The sequence below is a fragment of the Arachis hypogaea genome, chromosome 20 (genome assembly GCF_003086295.3).
Source record: "Arachis hypogaea cultivar Tifrunner chromosome 20, arahy.Tifrunner.gnm2.J5K5, whole genome shotgun sequence".
Lineage (NCBI taxonomy): Eukaryota > Viridiplantae > Streptophyta > Magnoliopsida > Fabales > Fabaceae > Arachis > Arachis hypogaea.
Window position 1 is genome coordinate 28,023,150 of NC_092055.1, and position 15,472 is coordinate 28,038,621.

Genomic DNA, 15,472 nt, shown 5'->3' on the forward strand with positions numbered 1-15,472 from the left:
GAAAAAATCAAAAGAAAAGAAAACAAATTCACTGTGAAGTCATCACTTTGCAAAGTAAAATTTACAACATCTAAATCACACTTCAGCTGAGTGTACAACTTCATCTAGGACTTCATGATTCCATATCTAACAGAACATTTGAAGTAGTTATTATATTCACCATCTGTCAATATCACAATCCGCAAATAGCTCTCTTTGTTCCCAAAAACTCCGAAGATTCAACTAATCTACATAAAGAAATCCAAAAACAAATAAAGATGCATTATTTTAGAGACTGTTGTTGAAGAGCATCTTTTGTTCTTGTTTTGATCCTTCCACAGCTGCCGTTGCTGCTGCTGTTATTGCAGCCGCTGCTTTGTACATGATGAGTTTCTGAATGACAAAGTTATTTGAATTAGTCCAAGAAGAAAACAAGTAGGACCTTTTGCTAGTTAAGACACCAGGGTTTATGCACAAAAAGGAGAAAATTATATACTTACCTCATTAGGTTCTTGTAAAGAGTACGAAGCATTAGTGTCTTCCGGAAATTTCGAGACAAGAATTCCAAGACCATGCCCTCTGTCTCCCAATTTCTGTTTTCTCATTTATAAGTTAGTTCAAATTGTCCCAAAACATCACATTGTGGTCAACCAATATAATTAAGTAATGAACTATGTAGTATTATAGCATGGAGTAAAAAATCAAGAGAGGTGGTCAGATACCTTGAATGCATCTTCATCGGTTCTATCATCTCCAATATAAACAGGAAATACATCACTATAGTTGGCAAATCCTGTTGAAAGCAATTAATTAATGTACTGTTTAATAAAAAAATAACCTTGAATGAATAAATTAATCCTAAAAGGAGATTAACTTATTAAATTCTATGTTCAGTATCAACCATTACTTAATAAAGTAATATATCAATTAAAAAAAGAATAAATTAGAAATAACATAATACTTGTACTGGAGTTAGATCAAAAGAGGGACGAGCATCACTCTCTCTCCTCTGTGCAGACACAACAATACAGACCTTTGCCAAGCCATGTTGTTGATCCTGTCACAAACTCAAAAGCTCAGTTGTAACAAAATAAAACTGCCCATAAATGGAGATTGAGCTTCAAATTTTTGAACTGCAAAATAATAAAAGAACTGAAGGACAGAAATCATGAGCTTGAATTACTGACTAGTTATCCTTCGTTGCAGCATCTTTCATAGTAAACTGAGCTGAACAGAGATCTCTAGCAACAGAAAAAAAAGGGAGAAATATCGATCCAAATAAAGCAATAAATGACGGCAAATTTTATAATAATAAATAATAAGACAATTAGAGAAGATTGCAAAGAACAAAAAGAAAATGACAAACATTAAAAAAACTGAGACTAAATAACAGCAAATTTTATAATAATAAATAATAAGTTGGCATAAACTTGTGAGAGTTTTAGCATTTACTATTTTGGAACATTTTGAGATGCTATAATAATAAATAATAATACAATAAATAAACTCCCCATTTAGTATTTCTTTACCAAAAAATTAAAGAAAAAAATTAGAAACCATTCCAATAAGCAATTTACATCATAACCAAACAAAATAATAAATGATCATATCCCTCAAACCTTGTATCAAGTATCTGTACTATTCGAATAATGTTTTCCCGGCAAAAGAAGCACCAACATCAGCAGACAAATTTTCCCCTTTGGTCAAATTTGCTTTGATCTAGTTTACAACATCACTAAACTTTTCCTGAAACAGTTCAAGGATTTTCAACTTTATGCATGGCTTACAGCATAGTTTATTGAGCAGCACAACTCTTTGGGGTGGAGTGGGGTTTTTGTGGGGGAGGGGGGAATGACATAGATGCTAACACTAAAATCATTAGAGGTGGTAAGAATAAGCAGTTTGATCAAGCATATCTCATTCTCAGCAGTAGGCAAACTCCCTCTTGGTAGAACACAGGCAGGGATGTTGTTATTAAATGGATATAACCTTGTATAGTTACTTAACAACTAGAACCACAGTGTTTTCACTTTCCATTCGAAAATGTGCAAGTATACCTGTTTATTTAATTGAAGTATTCACACAAGTAACAAAACTACAAGATATTAGACAAGAGTCTGCTAAAATGGTAGCTTCAATAACATATTACTATGGCAAGTAATAACATGATACATTCTAAAGAAAAACAGATACTTAGACTCTTACTATGGCAAGCAATTACCACGTCCCAACCTGCCTCTTCACTTCAAAAAGGATACAAAGCAAACAAGACAAAGAAGAAACATATAAAGAGAAGATTTATTAGTGTCACTATCATTACCCTTAGCCAATGTTGAATACAAAGGACATGCAAACCAAATAGTACCATTCTGTATCTGTGAGATCCTCCGGAGACAGTGCTGCTGAACGCCTTTTGGTTTGAGGGCTGGCTTCTACAGCTTTGAGGGACTTGTATAACTCTCGAAGCTGCTCACTCCGCTGCAACCCTATCTGATCAGAATTGAGTTCCACTCCTTGACTTGTCTTCCTTGTCTTAATGTCTCCATTGTAATATCCTTCCCCCCAACTCAACACCCTGCTAAATGGGAACCATGAATAGAAAGAAATTGATTTTGAATAGTAGTATTATTGAATTGTGGTGTTGTCTAAGAAGCCATTGTATTGAGTTGTTCATATTAGAGAAGAAGAAGAAACAAGTCATGATGTGTCTCGTCATATGAAGTCCATTGAGGTATTTTCACAAACAACACATATTCAAGAAACAGAAAATGAAAAAAAAAATCACAAAACAGAACTGAAATTCAAGGAAACGGTTAGTTAGAAGTTAGTACCCGGGTTGGGTAGATGAAGTAGACCAGAATATTGCATAGCTCCACTGGATGCTTCTCACAGACAAAGCAAGTTGTTCTTTGAAGTTCTCCAACAACATTTCCTTGTTCTTTGGGTTCAGGAAAATAACCTTTCAGCTTGAATCATACTTGATTCTCCCCATGAAACCTAAAAAATGAATTAAGCAAACTCTTAAAAAATTTGGACTAGAAAACACATTGGTATACCAGACAGCAGCTGACAGAATTTATATCTTTATCAGTTTTACAAAGGGCATTTGTGAAGAATACAAAAATAGAAGAATTTTTATAGGAAGGATAAAATCTGAGTTTCCAATGGCATTAAATACATAGAAGTTCCCTTTCTCTATAAAATCATTTCCCTTTTGTATTAGTAAAATTCTCTCTATACCAAATCATATCCGCAGAGAACACATTAGGATAAAAAGTAAAAACATATATCCAGGCCCCAAAAAAAATGAGTATGAACAGGGGATACTTATTTGATTCAGGTCAAATACTTAGCTTCCTACCACCAGATTATTGCAAAATTACAGCATTTAAGCTAGGAAATAATTTTCTTTTGATGAAATGCAAACCGCAGTACATAAGCCTATTACATGTCTTGAAGGTTGAAACTTCTTTGATGGAGCTTCCTGCAATTGAAACTTTTATCTAACTATTCAATTCCATAAGACAAAATCAAATACAAAAACGAAAACGAATTGAGCACTCACATAGTTGCATAGAATTTCCAACACACCTTTATCACAGATACACTGCTGCACCAAGACCGTTCTAGGTGGCAGTGCACCAGAGACCCTCACACCCTCAAGAAACCTCCATTTAGCATTCTTTTACCAAAAAATTGAAGACAAACATCAGAAACCATTCCAATAAGCAATTTACATCATAATCAAACAAAATAACAAATGATCATATCACTCAAACCTTATATCAAGTATCTGTACTATTCGAATAAATGCATGCGTGTCATGGTAAGGCAAAGCACATATAATAAAATAGACAATCCATCGCATTCCCCACACCAATTCAATCAAACTAGAGAGTTCACCACATAATAGAAACAAAACAAAAAGAGAGGTGATTACAGTTGCAAGAGATGATTATATAAGAAAAGAAAACATTAATCAGCGTTATGGTGAGGGTTGAATAGAGAAATTTGCGGAGGGTTGAAACAGAGAAACAAAAAGGGATTAAATCTTTAAATACGTACCTTCTTGTGTTATGGTGAGGGTTGAGCGCCGATTGAGGGAGGAACACGATTGAGGGAGAGGCAGCGACGATTGAGTCAGCGTCGACGGAGGTAAGGTTTGAGCGAGAGAGAACGAGCGCTGATGGAGGCCTTGCGAGCGAGAGTGAACGCCGACGGAGGGCAAGCCGATGGAGGGTGCGCCGGCGGAGGCAGCACCGATTGAAGTTTCCAAGAGTTGTAAAAGAGGGATGAAGGGTTGCAAGAGAAGGATAGAGGGTTGCAAGTTGAGAGCGAGCTACGACCTGAAAGATGACGATGGATTCTCACTTCTCAGTGATGAAGAGGGCTGAGAGCTGAGAGGGCTGCGAACTGAGAGAGGGCTGCGAAAGTTAGGGCTGTTTTGAGTGTTCCTTTTAAGAAATGAAGTGTTTGAGTGAGAAATTAAACTAAGTGGAACCTTATCGTCACGCTTTTTCAGGGTTCCAAATAATTAGAGGTTATAGGCACGTTTTAAAAATGTGCCCGTATCCTAACAAATTAGTTACGCTTTAAAAGTGTACCTGTTTCTCTCTATGGGCACGCTTTTGAAGCGTGGTAAAAAAAAGGGTGGTCAAATCATAAATCAGTGGCCACCCTCATAAAAGCGTGCCAAAATCTCTCTATGGCCACACTTTTAAAGCGTGCCAAAAAAAAACGTGGCCGAATCACAAATCAGTGGCTACCCTCATAAAAGCGTGGCCATTGACCACTTTTGGCCACGCTTTTAAAGCGTGGCAAGAAAAAAGGGTGCCGATAGGCCTTTTTTCTTGTAGTGATTTTGAATGATTTCAAAGAGAAGGATTGAAATTGGCATGTTTGATTGATTTTGAAAAGAGTTGAAAGTGGCTTGTTTTGAAAATGGCACCTTGTGGTTTTGTATGAAAACATGGTTTTTGGGCATACTTTGACGGGACATAACTTGGACTACGGATCTCTGATTTGTGCCAAATCTGTTTAGAAATGAAATTGGATCCAGGATGTCCATGCCGTTCGAAGAACGAGTGAAAAACGATTTAAAATGAGGAAGTTATGTCCGTCGGAAGATTGGGGTTTGAATCTGTAAATTCTGCAGCTTTTAACTTAGAAAATTTTTAGCAGAATGACCCCTCGCGCATAGGCGCACTTGGTGCGTACGCGCCGTTCTTCGAGAAAGCGCCATCCACGCGTGCGCGTGGAGTGCGCGTACGCGTGGACCTGTTTTCATCCCAAAGTTGATTTTTGAGTTTTAAAAGCCAAATTTCATACTTCTAAGCCTCCGATCTCACCACTTATGTCTTAAATCATTATGATATGCCTAGCATGAGAAAAAGGGCTAGTGAATGTGGTAACTTGCGAGTGAAGCAAGGGAAAAATGAATGATCATTGAGGATCAAAGATGATTATGTGAGATGCGGAGAATGGCGGTGGAAGTGCTTGTTGTGCCATGGGCCGAAGGGCCGTAATTGTTAATGAATTGGCTGGTTATGGATTTAACCGTGAGCCGGATGGCTAGATTATTGCCGTGTTACGGCGGAGCCATGTTTATGGCCAAGTATAAATGCATATATGATGTTGATTGAATTGTGAAGGTTTGCACTTCCACCATTGGAGATGAGGGTTTCCCTGGGTAGTAGCAATGGCTAGCCACCATGTGCTCCAGGTTGAGACTCGAAGCTCTTTTGACCCTATGTCGTAAGTGTGGCCGGGCACTGTGAAAGGCCCGGATGAGCTCGCCCCCATAAATATTCACCAGTGATGGTGATGGATAAATATTCACCAGTGAGGGTGATGGATATGGATCATGATTATGATCAAGTTTATGATGAGTATAACTCGAGTTGGGGATGCACGACAGAGGGACAGTCCAATGGCTAGCTACCAGGACTTGTCGGGTTGGCTCTATAACCGACAGATGATATCATCAGCCACTAGGGACAGGCATGCATCATAAGCATACTACATGAATTGTTTGAGATTGCCTATTTGACTGCATATTACTTGCTAATTGCCTAAATGCCTTATTTGTTCCTATTTGTAAATCTCTTGTCTGATATAACTGTGTTTGCTATATTATACTCCTGCTGGTTGTTGGGAGGTCTGAAGGAAGTAGAAAGGGAAGTATTAGTTAGACTGAAGGATCTTTAGTTAGTTGCCACTTACGGTTTAGCTTGTTTATAAGCTTTGATATTTTCTGGAGGAAGTTCTAGGATTGCCTTCGGCTTTCCTCTATTATTATGTATTATATATGTGGAAGCTGTTACCGTACTGGGGACCTCTGGTTCTCACCCATGCGGATTTTGTGGTTTTCAGATGCAGGACGCGAGGCTTCTCGTTGAGACATGTTGGGGACTTCTGGATTAGCGAAGATTCTTGTTCTCGGGACTCTATCTTGATTTATATATCTTGTTTAGATACTTTTATCTCCATTAAATAATACAAACTGTGATGACTCCTTCTAGAGGGGATTTTGGAGATTAGGTTTTCGGTATTTGTGTCCCTTTGGGTTTTCCTTTGGGGTTTTCCTTATTTTATCATATGTATATATTGCTATGCTCGAACCGGTTACCTTCGCAGCCGAATTTTGAGTCTTGATATTCCTGTTTTTGATACTCTTTATATATATGATCTTGCGTTAGCTTATCCTTTGCTCGTTGTGTTAGTGATCGGAGTGTTGCGCTTTCGAGTTGCGGTTTTTGTTTACCCCCTTTTTCTACAAAGGCTCCTAGTTATAATCAATTATTCATACTACTATACGTACTAAATTTTTGTTTTAGAGGTCGTAATACCTTGCCATCTCTGAATTATGACTTAAGCATAAGTCTCTGTATGGTAGGGTGTTACAAAGAGTTGAAGTTGAGAGAACCTCTAATGGAGGTTTAACCAAGATTTTTGTTTTCTTTTGTGGACCAAATTTTGAGGACAAAATTTTAAATAAGGTGGATAGGATATACAATCCGGTCAAACTGTACACTACAAGAAAATGAAATATTTGTAACAAAAAATTTGTATCAAATTTAAAATTGTTACAAAAAAATAGTATTTTGTAATAATAATATGTGATTGTTACAAAAGAATAATGTTTTGTAACAACCTATTTTATTTTGTTACAAATTATGTTAGTTTTTGTAACGAGATGGTGTTTTGTTACAAAATATTGTAATATTTTGTAACAAAAGAAAAACAAGTTGCAAAAATTTAAAATATTTTGTAACAAATTTTGTTTTTTGTTTCAAAAATTCCAATTGTTTTGTAACAAAAAATTAATTTGTTACAAAATTCAATAATTTTTGTAACAAGTTAATTATTTGTCACAAAATATAAAAATATTTTATAATAATTTTTTTTCAAAATGTTAAACACTTTAAGAGTAAAAAAAAATTGTGTATATATTTTTTTCAAAATAATTTTATTTTGTAACATCCTGCATTTTTAAAAATCTAAATATAAATAAATTGTGATTTTATCTTATTAAGTTTAAACTTTATAATTTTAGAAATTATTTTATTAGAAATAATTAAATAGATTCGGAGATAATTTCATTATAAATCAATTAAGATTCTTAAATAATTTTATTATAATTGAATATTTTGCGTAATTGATGTAACATTACTAACCTTTTCCTTTTACTGTTGCACGGAAATTAAATTTTATCTTCATTTTCAAATCACAAATTGGATTGTACAGGATGATATTAGGTGTATGATTAATGAATCCTATGATTCAGAAAATCCTCTCACTCCAAATGAAGTATTTTTACTTGTGAGAGGTGAGAAAACAGAAAAGTGGTACAAGTTATGGCATAAAGGCTTCAAAATCTAAGTTAAGGATTCAAGCACAACTTCAAGAGGCAATGCAAGACCATGAGGAGCTAACAAAGCAAATAGATGTGCTAAAAAAAAAACTTGAAGAGCAACGAACACGGCAAGAGGAAGAATTAGCTCAAATGAAAGCTCAATTGGAAGCTCAACAAGCCGTTGTGAACTCTTTCATAGCGCGCTTTGACAATGAAAGAAACTAGACCCTAAAGGTACTCCTAAAATTGCTTATGGTTTTAATACATTTTCCTATATGATTCCTATATTATTAGTATAGTTTTATTTGTATATGGATCTATTTATGACATTTTACTTGTGTCATGGTTGAGAAATGACAAATGTCCTATTATTTAGTTTGATAAATTTGGTTGTGTATTGGTTGAGAAATAAGTTGTGAATTGGTTGGTTTTGTTGGAACCGTAGACGGTGGAAATATCCAAGTTTTAGGGGAGGTTCTGCCAAAATTTTTCTAAACATTTTGGATAAAACTTAAAGGAAAAAATTATAATTATTAGTGTTATATCTTGTTTCTAATTTTTTGTTTCAGTTTTTCTTATTTACAGAAGTGATGAAATGATGACCATATGCTACCTTGAGGGCTCAAGAATATTTTGATTCATAGAGTCACTAATCTATGTTAGAACTTTTAACTTTTGGTTGAACTTATGCAAGACATATAACTTGTAGAACTAATCAATGTACTCACTAAGATTATTTTGTTTTAAAATAATTTTAGCTAAATGAGGCATGTTTGAATTATTTATATTTTTGCATATTATATAAATGTAGACTTGCTTATTAAAATAGTTAATATATTAGTTAATTTAAAAAATAATTTAGTAAATTATGCATGCAATTTGTATTAAAAAAAATTGTTACAAAATAATTATTTTACTTTTGTAACTAAAGAAAAAAAAGGTTACAAAATCAAGTTACATTTTGTAACAAAATTTTATGATAGGAAAAAATAGATTGTCACCAAAAATACCTTGAAGATCAAAATTTGTTACCACTTTTGTAACGACTTCGGGTTTTTTGTATCAGAAAAATTTGTTACAAAATATCACTTTGAATTGTAATAGTTCTATTTTTTGTTACAAAAATTTTTTGTAACGGGACATACTGCAACAGCCCCTTTTTTTGTTACAAAATCCTTTTGTTTCAAAATTTTGATTTTTTGTAACAATTTGTTTTTTTACAAATATTGTTTTTTCTTGTAGTGGTAATTAATTAAGTAATTAATTGGAAATAGGCAAAAATTATTAAAAAAATTAGCAATTAGAATTTGACAATCTAAATATGATATTTGGGTTTAGTGAATTTTTCTGAGTCGGAAAACATAGTTAGAAAGATTAGAAAGTTAGAATTTATGATTTAGAAAATAAAAATATCTAAAACGCAGTTTAAAATGCTACTTTTAAATGTTTTGGCCCAAAATTGGGCCAACGAGTTATATACGTGAACCGGGCCCAAGTGGGTCTCATGCCCAAGGTATATAAGCATTATTTATGAGCATTGAAGCTCATTTAACCCTAAAAATGAGAGAGAGAGAGAGAGAGAGAGAGAGAGAGAGAGAGAAAGAGCGAGAGAGAGAGAGAGAGAGAGAGAGAGAGAGAGAAAACCTAGCTTCCCAAACTTCAAATCACCATAACTTTCTCTTCGGAGTTCCGATTGACAAGTTGCTTGCGGCCACGCGTCGCTCTTTTCATCCTCTTTGATTCTATCTAGGTATTGTGGGGTGCCCTAGTATGAGATATTGATGAGTTTCATCAACTATTTTCATTGGTTAAGTGTTGTCGGGTGAATTTGGCATACTTTGAGAACTTGAATTGGATTGTGGAACTCTTGGTGAAGCTTGGAGCTAGTGCTTGGTGAAAAATTTGCAAGGAAGGGCCAAATTCTTGTGACTACAAGAGGTACAATTTAGGTTTCATTTAAGTACCTGGTGGTGTGATGAGGATTCCTAGGCTAGATGCCTCTATGATTAGGTTTGGATTGTGTAATTGGTTGGTATTGATATGTATAGTTGATATGTTGTGAAAATTAATGATTGGATTGAGAATTGTGTGAATTTGTATGTTTGGGTGTTGAAAATTTTGATAAATTAGATAATGATTATTGGTTTATAGAATATGTATTAAATTGTGAATTTGGGTTGGAGCCCGTGAATTTTGGGTCGGAGGCCGGAAAAAAGGTAATGACGGTAAGTGATGATTGGATTGTGTGATGATGTATGTAATTGAATGGAAATTGATAATGAAGGATGGAAAAGTAGGCATGATTGCTAGGAAATTAGAAATTGTAGATTGAGATATGAAATTGGTAGAATTTGAGTTGAGTTGTGTAATTAGAGAATGTTTGGATTTGGTTGAGTGTAAAAATGTAAAATGGGTTGGTTTGTGGTAAAAATTGTTGAGAAAAATAAATTTTCCTTGTGAACAATTGGAAGGATTGGCAAATTTGTATTTTTGGTAAAAACAGATTTTTGGCCAACTTTGGCGGGTCATAACTTGGAACTCGGAGTTCAAAAACTTCAAAATTGAATTTTTATGAAAATTCATTTATCGATCTTTCCAACGGTTCAAGAATGATTGAAAAAGGAATTTTGTGAAAAAAGTTATGAGGTTTTGAAAATTAGACTGAAAAACTGATTTTTGCAACATATTAGATTTTCTATTTTCTGATATGGATGCGTACGCGGCCTTTGACATGCGTACGCAGGGATTGGCCTCTGCCAAGTGCCGCTGTGTATGCGGACACTGCATGTGTACACGTAATGGTCCACGCGACACTATGCATGCGTACGCGACTTACTAAATTTTCACCTTATGCGTACGCGGACCTTTGCATGCGTACGTGGATTTCCAAATTTTCAGTCTGTGCGTATGCACACTACATGTATGCGTACGCACACCTCCCAGAATTTGGAAACATTTGTTCTTATGGCTTTCAACCATTCTTTTGGCCTTCTAAACCTTTATAAACTTCGATTTGAGTCTAGAGCCAGTGGAGTGGAGGATGGACGAGTTAGGAATAAAGCCAAATGAATTGAGTTAATAAAATTGAGAGAAATGAACAAGATGTTAAGTGATATATGTTGATTATGAATGAGATAATTGATGATGAGAGTGAATGGATAATGATGACTAAACTTAATTAAGGTTGAATATGAATTGAGATGAGATGGATAATGAGAATAATGATGATCACAAGATTGATAATGAGGATGATGGTGAAGTTTGATGGGCACTATATCCCGGAATGAATAGGCCATTTGAGGTAGAGGATTCCCTCTCTCGTGTTGTGATTATGATTAAGGAGGCAATAAGATTTGTGTTGTGAGGATGGTGGTGTTATCCCGCTCACGTATAGGCAAGCTGAGATTGAGGATTCTCTCGCTTGCTGTGATAAACAAGTTGAGGTCGAGGATTCTCTCTCTTGTTGGGTTGGACGAGTTTAAGGTTGAGGATTCCCTCACTTGTCGCACCAGAGAGTTGGATTGAAGGTTGAGGATTTCCTTCGGTTTAACTCTGTGATTATCAATTTGAATGTCGGGAAAGGCAAGCTAAGATAGAGGATTCTGTCTCTTGCTATGATGAACAAGATGGGGTTGAGGATTCCCTCTCTTGTTATGGTGGGCAAGCGGGGTTGAAGATTCCCTCTCTTGCTACATGGGAGAATTGAATAGAGAAGGTTGAGAATTCTCTTCGATACGATTCTTGGCTGTGGTGTGAATGAGTTAGGTTGAGGATTCCCTATCATTACATCACAATCTCTCTCTAAAATAGGAGGTTGAGGATTCCCTCCTTGAAGGTTGAGGATTTCCTTCGTGTTGAGAGACGATATTCAGGTTAGCTACCAGGTGTGTCGGTTGACAGTATAACTGACAGATGAGCTCATTGGCCATAAGGTAGGCGTACATTATTTGCATATGTTTGAATTGTTTGTATTTGCTTAATTGTACTTGGATTGCCTAATTGTAATTGAAAATGTTACATGATTATATGCTATCTGCTCTACTTGAATCTACTTGTGATTTTCTTATTTGCATTGTTTGTGTTTGTACAACTGAGAGGTTGATAAGCGGATAATTTATACCCTTTTTGGCATTGTTTTTACATAGTTTTTAGTATGTTTTAGTTACTTTTCATTATATTTTTATTAGTTTTTATGCAAAAATTACATTTCTGGACTTTACTATGAGTTTGTGTATTTTTCTGTAATTTCAGGTATTTTCTGGCTGAAATTGAGGAACCTGAGCAAAAATCTGATTCAAAGGCTGAGAAAGGACTGCAGATGCTGTTGGATTCTGACCCTCCTGCACTCGAAGTGTCTTTTCTGGAGCTACAGAGGCCCAATTGGCGCGCTCTCAATTTCGTTGGAAAGTAGACATCTTGGGCTTTCCAGCAATATATAATAGTCCATACTTTGTCCGAGATTCGATGGCCCAAACCGGCGTTCAAAGTCAGCCTAAAATTTTTGGCATAAAACGCCCAAACTGGCACCAGAATTGGAGTTAAACACCCAAACTGGCACCAAAGCTGGCATTTAACTCCAGGAACAGTCTATGCACGAAAAAGCTTCAATGCTCAGCCCAAGCACACACCAAGTGGGCCCCGAAAGTGGATTTCTGCATCATTTACTTATTTCTGTAAACCCTAGGCTACTAGTTCATTATAAATAGGGCCTTTTACTATTGTATTTTCATCTTTGGAAAAACTTTGGAACGTTTAGTTCTTAGACATTGGAGGCTAGCCTCACGGCCATGCCTAGACTTTTCACTTATGTATTTTTAACGGTGGAGTTTCTACACCCCATAGATTAAGGTGTGGAGCTCTGCTGTTCTTCATGAATTAATACAAGTACTATTATTTTTCTATTCAATTCACGCCTACTTCTTCTCTAAGATATTCACTCGCACTTCAACCTGATGAATGTGATGACCCGTGACACTCATAATCATTCTCACTTATGAACGCGTGCCTAAAAACCACTTCCATTCTATCTGCAATAGCTTGAGTGTGTATCTCTTAGCCTCCTGGTTCACGACGCATGGTTGCCTCTCCTGACAACAGAGCATTCCATTCCGTGAGATCAGAATCTTCGTGGTATAAGCTAGAACCATTGGCAGCATTCCTAAGATCTGGAAAGTCTAAACCTTGTCTGTGGTATTCCGAGTAGGATCTGGAAAGGGATGACTGTGACGAGCTTCAAACCTGCGAATGTGGGCGCAAGTGACAGTGCGCAAAAGGACAATGGTCCTATTCCGATGCTAGCGGGAACCAACAGATGATTAACCCTGCGGTGACAGCGCAGATGGATTTGTTTTCATCCGAGAGGATTATACAGCTTGCCATGGAAGGAGGTAACACATGGTTGGAAGAAGGCAGTAGGAAAGCAGAGGTTTAGAAGGAACAAAGCATCTTCATACGCTTATCTGAAACTCCTACCAATGAATTACATAAGTATTTCTATCTTATTTTCTGTTTTAATTATCTCTTAATTATCAAAACATCATAACCATTTGAATCTGCCTGACTGAGATTTACAAGGATGACCATAACTTGCTTCAAGCCGACAATCTCCGTGGGATCGACCCTTACTCACGTAAGGTATTACTTGGACGACCCAGTGCACTTGCTGGTCAGTTACACGGAATTGTGAAGAAGTCTTGAAATCACGTTCTCCCACACCAAGTTTTTGGCACTATAGCCAGGGAACAATTAATCACGATTTCGCGTACCAAGTTTTTGGCGCCGTTGCCGGAGATTGTTCGAGTTTGGACAACTGACGGTTCATCTTGTTGCTCATATTAGGTAATTTTATTTTATTTTTAAAGCATTTTATTTTCGAAAAAAAATTTCAAAAAAAAATAAATAAATAAATTATTCTATGTTCTTCAGAATTTTTAAGAATGAATTCTAGAGTTTCAGATAATGCTTTTATCATCATAGGAGCTGGTTGATTTCCATCAATTTGGCTGTTGTATGTAATGTCCTACTGAAGCTTGGCTTGCCAGGTCTAATCTTTTTAGACTGAAGCTTTAGACTAACATTGCATGATTCCTGAAATTTCTATTAAAAATTTTGAATTTCTTTATTTTCTTTTCCAAAATAATTTTCGAAAATTACAAAAAAAATTTCAAAATTTTGCCTTTTCAAGTCAATAATACAGAGAACTGAAGATTCAGAACATATAGCAGAGGAATCACGGAGAAAAAGCTGGGCGTTCAAAACGCCCAGTGAAGAAGGAATTCTGGCGTTTAAACGCCAGCCAGGGTACCTGGCTAGGCGTTTAACGCCCAAAGAGGTAGCCAAATGGGCATTAAACGCCAGAATGGATACCATTCTGAGCGTTTAACGCCAGGACAACACAAGGGAGGTAAGTTAGTTTTTAATTCAAATCTTTTTCAAATCTTCATAATTTTTCAAATCATATCTTTTTCAAAATCAAATCTTTTTCCATTTTTCTCTCACTATTTTCAAAAATCCTTGCTGCCAATTAATGATTTGATTCAAAAAATTTCAAGTTTTTTACTTCCTTGTTAAGAAAGGTTCAATATTTGAATTTTAGAATCATATCTTTTAAATTTCTTGTTAGCCAAGTCATTAATTTTTAAAATATATCAAATCTTTTTAAATTATTTTTCAATCATATCTTCTCAATCATATCTTTTTAAAACATATCTTTTTCAAATCACATCATTTTAAAATTCTAATTTCAAAATTCCTTTCTAACTTCTTATCTTTTCAAAATTTTATTATTTCTTATCTTTTTCAAAACCACCTAACCACTTTTCTCATCTCTAATTTTCGAAAACTACTAACCCTTTTTTCAAAATTCTTTTTAACTAATTAATTATTTTAAATTTTTATTTTTCAAAAACTCCCTCTCTCTTATCTCTTTCTATTTAATCACTAACACTTCATCTAAATATTCGAACCCTCTCCCTCTATATGTTCGAATTCTTCTATCTACCTCATCCCTCTATTCTTGTTTTCCTCTGATACTCAAGGAATCTCTATACTGTGACATAGAAGATTCCATACTTTCTTTGTTCTCTTCTCTTTAATATGAGCAGGAACAAGGATAAAGGCATACTTGTTGAAGCTGATCTTGAACCTGAAAGGACTCTGAAGAGGAAGCTAAGAGCAGCTAAAGCACAATACTCTGAAGAGGACCTAACTGAAATTTTCGAAAAGGAGAAAGACATGGCAGCCGAACCCAACAACAATGCCAGAGATGCAAGGAAGGTGCTTGGTGACTTTACTGCACCAACTTCCAATTTCTATGGAAGAAGCATCTCCATTCCTACCATTAGAGCAAACAACTTTGAGCTTAAGTCTCAATTAGTTTCTCCAATGTAGCAGAATTGCAAGTTTCATGGACTTCCATTGGAAGATCCTCATCAATTCTTAGCTGAATTCTTGCAAATCTGTGATACTGTTAAGACCAATGGGATTGATCCCGAGGTCTACAGGCTTATGCTTTTCCCTTTTGCTGTAAGAGACAGAGCTAGGACATGGTTGGACTCACAACGTAAGGAAAGCCTGAACTCTTGGAAAAAGCTGGTCAGTGCTTTTCTGGCCAAATTCTTTCCACCTCAAAAGATGAGC

General features: G+C 35.6%; 1 protein-coding gene across 18 annotated transcripts; it reads right to left on the bottom strand.

Annotated features, from left to right (window-relative positions):
• Positions 1–27: 27 nt before the first annotated feature.
• Positions 28–4,491, bottom strand: LOC112784827 (transcription factor EGL1-like). Of its 18 annotated transcripts, none has more exons than XM_072229959.1 (11): positions 4,045–4,454; positions 3,545–3,661; positions 3,428–3,463; positions 2,811–2,976; positions 2,345–2,554; positions 2,185–2,222; positions 1,167–1,220; positions 941–1,036; positions 702–772; positions 480–572; positions 28–372 (listed from the first exon to the last, which is right to left on the bottom strand). In XM_072229959.1, exons 4-7 carry the CDS (start codon positions 2,906–2,908, stop codon positions 1,192–1,194), a joined length of 375 nt encoding a protein of 124 aa, XP_072086060.1. In that variant the 5' UTR covers positions 2,909–2,976; positions 3,428–3,463; positions 3,545–3,661; positions 4,045–4,454; the 3' UTR covers positions 28–372; positions 480–572; positions 702–772; positions 941–1,036; positions 1,167–1,191. The 18 variants fall into 18 exon arrangements, 10 of the variants coding, with proteins under 10 accessions (XP_072086060.1, XP_072086059.1, XP_072086062.1 ...); XM_072229958.1 differs by having other exon boundaries at positions 2,345–2,557; XR_011878753.1 differs by lacking the exon at positions 2,185–2,222.
• Between the last annotated feature and the right edge of the window lie 10,981 nt (positions 4,492–15,472).